Source organism: Tigriopus californicus, chromosome 8, assembly GCF_007210705.1.
Source record: "Tigriopus californicus strain San Diego chromosome 8, Tcal_SD_v2.1, whole genome shotgun sequence".
Taxonomy (NCBI): Eukaryota; Metazoa; Arthropoda; class Copepoda; order Harpacticoida; family Harpacticidae; genus Tigriopus; species Tigriopus californicus.
This window is the reverse complement of record NC_081447.1, coordinates 13,534,551-13,544,163: the sequence shown is the minus strand read 5'-3', so window position 1 is coordinate 13,544,163 and position 9,613 is coordinate 13,534,551. Positions and strand designations below refer to the sequence as shown.

Here is a 9,613-nt window from a genome sequence, read left to right as displayed (position 1 = left end):
ACAGCCTCTTTTCAACATAACTGGCCATAACTGGCTGACACATAACAGTAAATTATTGATAGTTGACAAATTCATGAAATAAAGTATTGTAAATTTGATTATTTTAGTAACACTGTTTTGGCTCCATTGAAAATCAATCATAAAAACTCAGTGGCGTACAGAGTCTCAAATTTCACACTTACTTTTGATTGAAAACAATTCAAAAATCATATAGTCTGTGGATCAAATATTTTTAATTTCTTTATTATTGGGCCTGTTTCTTAATATTTTGCCTTTTTTTAAGAAAATATTATTTCTATATTTAACCACGAGCAATTGAATATTATCAGTGTCTCTAGTGATGAGAGTCCTGATTTAGCACCTAATAGTAATGCCGCCACACAAATAACTGAATTGATTTTTTCCCAAGGAATCTAGTCCAACTTCTAACCCCATACTCTTTATCAACAAACTTGATGTGTGAGTTGTTCAAACAATAAACAATAAACAAACAATTTTAATTGCATTCTTATTGCAGCCTATCACCCTATAGAACCCTCAATAGGAGAATGGGATCAAATGATTATCAAAATTAAATGAAGGGAACCAGAAAGCTTGGAAAGTAAAGGCAATAGTTACTTTCCAAGTATGAGTTATTATCCATCAAAAAGATCGCCTTATTTTGATGTGAGAATAATCAGGGTGACACAATAAAATGGTGCATATCATTTGAACATCCGACCCTACAAAGCCCAGGACAATTCCTCATGATGCCGCATTCTAGGTTGATCAACTAATCAAGGAATGAAATAAATACTGGCAGAAATTTTAGAGAAAAGGCAAACATGCAAATCCTACAACAAGTCTTGTTTCTGACTTAAAGTGTGCCAGGCAACCAAAGTGCACGGGGTAAAGCCTCATCGGCTGATCTGGAATGCACTAATGATTATCAAAATTATGTCCAAATCTGACTTGAAAGTGCTACTGGATCAAGAAAGCCTACGTGTTCCATATTGAGGGAAGCAAATGTACGTACAAAGAAGGAGCCCGAGAAACAACAGAGGACCAACCTGGATTCTCAGCCCAAACTAGAGGGCTAGTCAAGCTACTCCCAACCGTCAAACAGCGCCAAAACAACCCATGAGACGCTTTTTGCCCTTCGCGGTAAGAAGATGATAAAATCACTTAACCCTCAAAACCATTCCTCAACCTTTTCGAATAAGCGTTTAGTGAACATCACAATGCTATTTACATTTCAATGTGAAAATTCCTGTTTAAAAAGTATGTAGAAAAAGTTCAATTTCGAGGTGTTACATATGAGATAACATTTGTGATTTTACTCTACACTACTGTACTTAAAATGGCATATCTAGTTTCGAAAAAAGTACCCCAACAGCGTTGGCTTAGAAAAATACCAAGATGTGTGGCGATTTCTCTCAAATCTTAATCCGATATCACTTAAAAGTTAGAATTGAAATTAAGAAATTGGCTGACAATCTTCCTCGCTTTAAAGCGAACAGTCCTAATTATGCGAAGCCTCTCTTCGAATCGCTCCTTCAGTTCTCGGATCATCACGCATTGCATATCCATACCCAATACGCATAACTCCGTGTCTACAGGGTGTTACAAATAAACAGGAACGGCAAACCATAAACATCACTAACAAGGTTGCACTATCTATTGTAAAATATATTGATCAAAAAAGATATAGTATTGGTAATGAGCGGTATCGGTAAATTGGATTTTTTTTAAACAATGAAATACATCTTTACGTTCCATTCTATTCATTGCTTGCCTGCCTTACTTCATGCTTCAAACAGTCAGGGTTAATAGTCTCAATCAACCCAATACTTTAAGAGGTTTCACGAGTGGGTCAAACGATTAAACAGGGATGCAGATGATTTATTAGCTCTTAAATACAATTGCATCGTTAAATGTAGCTCATTTCAATGTTGTTGTCAGGTGAAAACTTATTTGCAATTGCCCTGTCTTCTTTGCGTTTTTTAAAAAAATTGGCAAAGGGCTTAGCCAAAATTATTCAAATTTGAAACGCATTGCTGATCTTATATTGCAAATATATTCTATTTCATTCCAATATAGCTAATACATCGGAAGTTGTTTTAATGTTTTGAACTGGGTAGGAGTAATCATGTTAAAAAAAATAATGAAGAGGTGGTACATTACATCGTCAAATTTTTCATCAGTTACATTTCCAGGCGTTGCAATTTTAAGTGCACTTGCGCACTAACTATGTTAACAAAGTAGTTGGTGTGGTTGAAGCCATGATGATAGGATTCATTTCCTTGGAAACACCCTGTAACATAACTTTTCGGATGCTCTACTTTGGATCAAGGGAAAATGATCCAACAAACTAAATTAACACGCATGTCCGAAGGGATTGAAGCCCAACTCATGGCAAGACGGCAGTTTGCAACCAATCTAAGATGGCACAGTAATAATTGGGTTGCACGTCAGCACAAGGTGACCAGAAATAACGACAGGTTCCCATTTATCATTGAGAAACAAATCAAGCAAACATTAAATTAAAATTTCTGGTTTAAATATTTGAAGCTTGGCCATCTCCGTAATTTTAAGTAAGCAGGGCTTGAACTGCAACTGCCAGCAAAAAACTACTCCATTACTGTTAGCGCTACTTCTCTACAACATCGATACTTTACCATTAGTGTTACCAATACCGTTACCGGCTTAAAAATGCAAAAATCTTAAAGACGACATGAAGCAAATGACAAATATATGAGGATACGATATGAGAGTACAAGCATAAAAAGATTCAAAGGTTACAAGGATTCGAGGATATGAAGGTTTTTGATTTGATTTTTTTTCTTTTATCAAACAAATTGACAAGTATTTTTTTCGTGTTTCTGATCATGATTTGAAAAACGTTCACGTTAAAAAAAGCGTTAAATTTTTGGTTTCATGCATCAACGAACTTTCGAAAATAGCTTACAAAATCACCTTTTTTTAAAGTTAAGCACTCATGTTCTATCAACTAAAGCGTCAAATTTCTAGGGGGACATAAATTTCTTGAACCCTTGTATAACTTGCCCTGCTCCCTTGAGTGTCAACTGGGATGAAGTTCATTGTAATTTAGAGGCAGAGGCGGTCGCAATAAAGACCATATCGAGTGATACGCCCATAATTTCTACTCCGGAAGTTTGTTTCATGATTTGTTATGTACAAAATTGTTATCGTTGTCGGAGTTTGTTTCTTATACCAAATCAATTTAGCGCCGCTATTTCCGGCCATGCTGTATCGCCTTAGAGATGGGAAATATGTCTCTCTTAATAACAAGCCATGAGCTGGACAAAATGTTGAAAAGTAGCCCTTACGTTGAGAATGTCTCTTCATGTAAAAGCCAAATTTTTGGCCATTCAAGATATTTCGGCAAACAGACCTCCATCCAAAAAGGCGACATTAACCCGTGAAATTTATATCTAAGCGTTAGATGAGTTCATATGCGTAATTGATGAATGAATTGACCTGGCAGCTCCTTTTTTATGAGCCCATTATCACTCTCGAAAGATCCTTCTCATTCCAAACTTTTTGCCGCTTCCGTTCATTCTCTCATTTCCACATGGACGCATCATCCACCAATATCGAGGAATGCGAGAGACATCACAGACGACGTGTTGAACAGATGAATATGGATGAACCACGACTGAATGACTCCATTTCGTAGCTGAGTGCCCCCAAAAAGAAACCAGACCAGGATTACGTACTTGTTCCTCATTTCGAATACCGAAGGTGTTTTTTTCTTCGGGAACAAGGCTTAATATTTCCTCTTTCCTTTTGTTTTTGCCTCTCTCAGTCAATGGAACGTCATCATCATTGATCCCTCATTGATTTGCTTTTATTGCCTTTTCTCATCAATTGCCATCCAATAGGGATATTAAGCCTAGAGAGTACATGCCAATTGCATCTTTCAGGCTTTGACTAATTTGGCTGGTTCAGCGACTGCACTACTAATCTTTTCTGTAATGAATGGAAAAGGTCTCGTCGTCATGTGAACCTTTGCATTTGAATACGCTTTTGAATACACTTTGTTTTCATTCCAGTTAAACCACTCAAAGTGTGTTCATCCTCTATAAAGAATGTCTTTACTCTTGACCATTGTAGCTATTGAGCCCCTGTATGGAAATGGGAGGGCAAACCAAATCATGGAAATGAGATTAACCATCGCGTCTCATCAACCAATCACTGGTTCTGATTGGCTTGCCTTACAAGAGTTTTTTCAAAAGATCCTTGCCATCAGCTCACCATGATTTTCCTGTGTATTTATGAATCGTTCGGATTCCCCGCTCAAAAAAATCTGCATCTCAAGCACCACAAGACATGAAATGTTTGTTAATCTTTGTGGCTCTCGATTTCCAAATACCACGTGGGGCCAAACTTGAACGCTTGCAAGAGAAGAAAGCTTTACATTGAAGAGAACCGGCCAAAGAGCGTGAGTTGCGGCAAGGGTATATAAGTGAGTTCCTGGCTACCGAGGGTCCACACTACTCTTCGTTCCCACACAGGAGACAGAGGTCATTTCAAAGTTTGAAATAAGGTACGTCCACCTTGGGAGAGAAACAATAGTAGATTTTGATAGCCTGGTTTATGTTGACTTTTTTTTAGAATTGAAGGAAAACAGATTTGTAATGGCTCGCCTAGGCAATTTGAAATCTCAGCTCATTTTGGCGTGTCTCAGCATTTCGCTGTTTGTGATGTGCATTCACGTGTCAGAGGCCATGAACGTTCCAGGTATTGTAAACTTGTAATTTATTTGATGTTTGGTTGACATTTTTTGTCACTATTTGGTTTCTTTTCCCATTATAATTGCGTCTTGAGTTTTGACCAAACTTCAGGATTTGCTCCTCTTATTGTAAGAGTTCAATTTTCGTATGTAGAACCTTTTAGTCTCCACTGCTGTACCCAACATCCGCCTTGGCCGTACAGCAGCAAACTTCAGGATTTGCTCCTCTTATTGTAAGAGTTCAATTTTCGTATGTAGAACCTTTTAGTCTCCATCGATCCTCCCAATCACTTCACAAAACACTAAAGATCAAAAGCCGTTATTCGACCAACTCAATTATTGATACCTTATCATATAATATCTTCCTATAGTACAACTTGCATGGTGTTTGAGTTAGGTTCGACCAACAACTTCGATGGAAAACACCATGTCAAATGATGATCCAATATTTTGAAATCTTCCTTATAAGGCCTTAAAATGGCATATCTCCCAAATATCCAGAATTACTTGAACATCAACTAACCTTTTGGGTGACATAGCTTTTCAAATACTAATAGTAGCTCTGCTTCATCCAATACAACTTTAAAACCCCTGAAAATAATAATTGAATCATGTTTCCTGTATCTAAATGACGAAATATGTATTGTCCAGAGCTTCAAGAGGCAAGAAGAAGAAAAAAAAATCCATTTTAACCAAATCTAGAGATTCTAGGAAGAAGTAGTTCGATAATTGGTCCAACTACGAAGAAATGGATCGACAGTTCCCAAAAGTGTATATCCTCCTGACTAGCATTATAATTGATAAAGCCAACATTAGATTATGGCTTTACCCATGTCCTCCCTTGTAGAAACATACTTGTGACTGTACAAAGACCATGTGGTCGTCGTTCCCGTTGTCTCTTCTTCTTCTACTTCTCCTTCCTCCTCCTCTTCCTCTTCGACATTCCCCCGAACCCTTCGCTACCGTTAGCTCTCGGTAGATTGTTCTAGTATCAATCCTATAGTCTTGAATCTTAAAATAAAAAAGTGAAACAAAACCCCAAAAATTCATTATTTGAATTTACTAAAATAGTTTATTTGGAAGCTCTTCCGTTTCCTTTTTTATGTTTTCAGTTGAATGTGAAATAGGGATTTGAAATGGAGGTCCTGTTCTGAACCCTATTAAATCGCCTTTTTTCTGCTTCGCTGCCGCGGAATCTTTCTATAGCTCAAGCATGAAACAGGTTAGCTTTATCTAGTGCTCAGTCTAATACAGGGTACTATTTTTATCCATTAAAAGCCACATTGAACAAGACTAACCTTGAAGCGTTTGTCACCTTTGGTGCCAAAGTTTCAAATTTTCTTGAATTTCTTGTACTTAAAATAGCCTTATAGTTATAAACCATGTTAAGTAAAGGATATTAATATTGATGCCCTTTTAAACATCAAGTAATTCAAAGTTTGGAAACAAGTGATTTTTGCTTATGCCTTTTCATTGGCTTGTCAAACATCTTGCCGAATAAGCATACTCGTAGATGGGGGTTATGAAGTGCTAAGCAAATCAGAATTGACGATATTTGAAATTACTCAAGAAATTAGCATGAGGATAAAAAATGGGCTGCTGTAGTCAGGGCAAAAAAGAAACATCTAGAATCTTTGAAGAATTATAATGGAATGAAATTTGAGCCCAAGCTTCAATATCAATGGTCAATAATGTGTAATGTTAAAAAAGAAAGACTAAAAATTTTAGCAGCGTTCGAAAAAAAACCCCATTGATTTAAAGAAGTATGATGGGGCAAAAACCAAAACATCTTGGTCAGATAAATTGTAGGAAAAGTAACTAAAGAGTAACGGCACTACAGTTTTTGAAAAGTTATGCTTGTTTAATGAATTACTCTTTTTGGACATAGTAATTATAACAGTAATACGTTGCTTATAATAAGAAACGACTAATGGCGTGTTACTAGAAATCATTTTGTTGACTGGCTTGTTTCTTCCTTACGTGGCTTTCTGCCCATTTTGAATCAAATATATTGTGCATACTGAAATTATTAACATTGACTGATTCAATGAAGAAGAAGATATGTGGGTGAACTATTACAAAACAAATGGATCCACAATTCCCAAAGTGTAAATCCTCCCAAATACAATCAAATCCTCTGTCCTTGTCCTCCCTCGTAGAACCATATTTGCGATTGCTCACATGACCAGGTTGTCATCCCTGTTATCTTCCCGACCTGTCCTTTTTTTGTTTCAGTTCCTTCTACTTCTTCTTCCTCCTCCTCTTCCTCTTCGACATTCCCCCGAACCCTTCGCTACCGTCAGCCCTCAGTAGATTTATCTAGTATCAATCCTATAGTCTTGAATCAACGTCGAGTGGAACGAGCCATCAGGAAATTATCACCTCTTGAAGATTGGGGCACTGTTCTCCTCAAGCGACAAGGTACTACTTATAGTTCACTCAATACATTTGCGTTTATAGCTCCCATGGTTCGGTTCGGATCTCGGGTTGGTGCACGGAATGGAGATAGATAGATATACGAGATCCATCCATACCCATGGGATGTCTGTGCACTCGAATCCCATGTCACTTTCCTCGCCTGATCTGTTTCACATTCGCCGTATCACTGGCCACATAATCATCATCAATCACCTCAGGTGGGGAATGAGCTTGATGTGGTGCGTTTCATGATTTCAGAAGCGGTTCTCCAAGACCCTCGATTCGTGAATTGTATGGGTGAGGCCGATGGTCCTGAGGATCCAAACTTTATGAGCGTGTTTGCCAAATGCTACTCATTCTCAGGTCGTCCCAGGTAACTAGTGGTAGACACATAACTGGCTTCGATTGTGAAAGAATAAGTTATAATTCATTTCTGGTTTTTTTTCAGATTTGGCAAGCGCTCTTGGAAGCCATTTACTGCCCTCAAGGATATGTACTAATGCTACCCTGTTATGTTTCATTTTAATGGAAGTGATTACTACTGTATGTCAACATTGCAAGGAGCATCTCCAAGTGTACCAGTACCTTTCGATTAGTTCCACATGAGCCATTTTTTGGTTTTCTTTGTCTCATCTCTTGAGGCACAGATGAGACCCCGAAAATCATCCAGATCCTTTCCAGTATTCAGTTTGAACTACACACACATTAATCTCGACCTACACAAAGATATGTATGATTTATCGTTGCCATTCAAATCACCAAATGCACAATTAACTCGAGGCTGGAGCAAATACATATACGACTTCTGAGAGCATCATTTTATTCAATATCCGTCGACAAATTACTTTTTTAGGAAGCGAGACCTAAGTAAACGTAAAAGTAAAATTTCATTGCTGGTTTCAAAACACGCGATTGATCGATCAATCTTGAGTTAATTTCATTCTAGTCAACGATCACAGTCAAATGAGTTGAAAAAGTTGTTTGGGTCATTTACAGTGGGATTTCCCGATCTCAATGAAGTTATGGACTGTTGTGGACTGATACGAATATACTGATAATCCTGTCTCTGGGCATACTTTAACAATAATTCTTCAATGGAAGACCGAGATCGTTCATCCAGGTAGACATCCCATTTAAAATTTTTGAAAGGAAAGATGCGTCATCTCGATGCTAGCGACATAGGCAATGCGACGGTGAAACAATGAATCCGAACAAACCTCAAGAAGCAGTGTTTCTCATTCGAACAAACCAAGTTATCAACATGCTTTGTACCAATTCTAACAAACCTTACATTCCAAATGACGACAGTTTTCCCAATTAAATTCAAATCTTGATTCTACCAAAGTGATTTAAAAAGGAGCTGGTGTAGCCAAGCGATCTTAGAAGCATGGCAAACAAGGCAAGAAACCTGTCCCGAGGTGTCGTGGGTTCAAACACCGGCGCCGGATACATCCTTTTTGGGAGGAGACATGGTGTAGTGGTTAGCGCAGTTTCCTTGCAAGAGAAAGGTCCCCAGTTCGATTATCCTCCCCGACCTTTCTCATGGAAACTTTTAGACGCTAGCAACACCCACAGACGGAGAACCAATCTGACACGGACTATTCGGACATTTAGACAAGCGCTGGTACCAACTATTATCTCTAGTACCAGCAAACAAACTTGCCTGCCAATGTCAGTGATGCAAAATTGGCGTTTCAAACTAGTTCTAACGAAGGTGACCTTTCCTCATATGGCAATATGAAAAAAGGGCCAGCTTCTCAAAAACGTGTTCGAAGCCCCAAAATTGGATCACTGACACTGGTACCCGCAAACAAACAAACCTGCCAGCGCTTGCCTAAACGTCCCCATGATACTGCCTATCGGAAATTGGACGATGTGATGGCTAGCCTCAATGGCACCCCCAAAAAGAATGGTCAAAAACTATACCTATTCAAGCAATTGAGGTCATATGAACAATCCCTCACTGCATCCATTTTGTACTTAATGGCCGACTTTGGTCTAGCCGAGACGTTATGCCCGAGAACAATCAACTCTGACACGACAAATAAGCATTTTGTTGGCTGAAAGACCACCCCAGCATCTTGGAGAGCCTGAAAAACTTGCCTGAGCAGTTCGAAATGTTCGGTTGCGGAAGAATTGGCTATCCGAGAGTAGCGTCCAAGTACAAAAATAAGAAAGGCAATCTATGAAGTATGCCATCCATAACATGTTGGAAAGTTAGTAGGCATTCGTAAAAAGTTATAAAGCCCAAATGATGTTATTACCACGGTCATTGGCATGTCCTCCTGTGGCATTGGAATTTCATGATAACCTCTTGCCGAATCAATTTTAGAAATATGCCCTTCCCCAAGAGATTGACGCTAAAACCACCAATGGGGATCATTAATTACTGGGCATCATTGGTTGGCACATTGAGAGACTGGAAATTGCCCCATGGTCACCAAGATCCATCTGCTTTTA

The 9,613-nt window shown here is 38.4% G+C and overlaps 1 protein-coding gene across 2 annotated transcripts; it reads left to right on the top strand.

Moving 5' to 3' along the window:
• Positions 1 to 4,333: 4,333 nt before the first annotated feature.
• On the top strand, positions 4,334 to 7,980 carry LOC131885671 (uncharacterized). 2 transcript variants are annotated; one of them, XM_059233786.1, is made up of 5 exons: positions 4,334 to 4,549; positions 4,618 to 4,743; positions 7,073 to 7,156; positions 7,412 to 7,526; positions 7,602 to 7,980. In XM_059233786.1, exons 2-5 carry the CDS (start codon positions 4,641 to 4,643, stop codon positions 7,651 to 7,653), a joined length of 354 nt encoding a protein of 117 aa, XP_059089769.1. In that variant the 5' UTR covers positions 4,334 to 4,549; positions 4,618 to 4,640; the 3' UTR covers positions 7,654 to 7,980. The 2 variants fall into 2 exon arrangements, with proteins under 2 accessions (XP_059089769.1, XP_059089768.1); XM_059233785.1 differs by having other exon boundaries at positions 6,971 to 7,156.
• Positions 7,981 to 9,613: the final 1,633 nt, after the last annotated feature.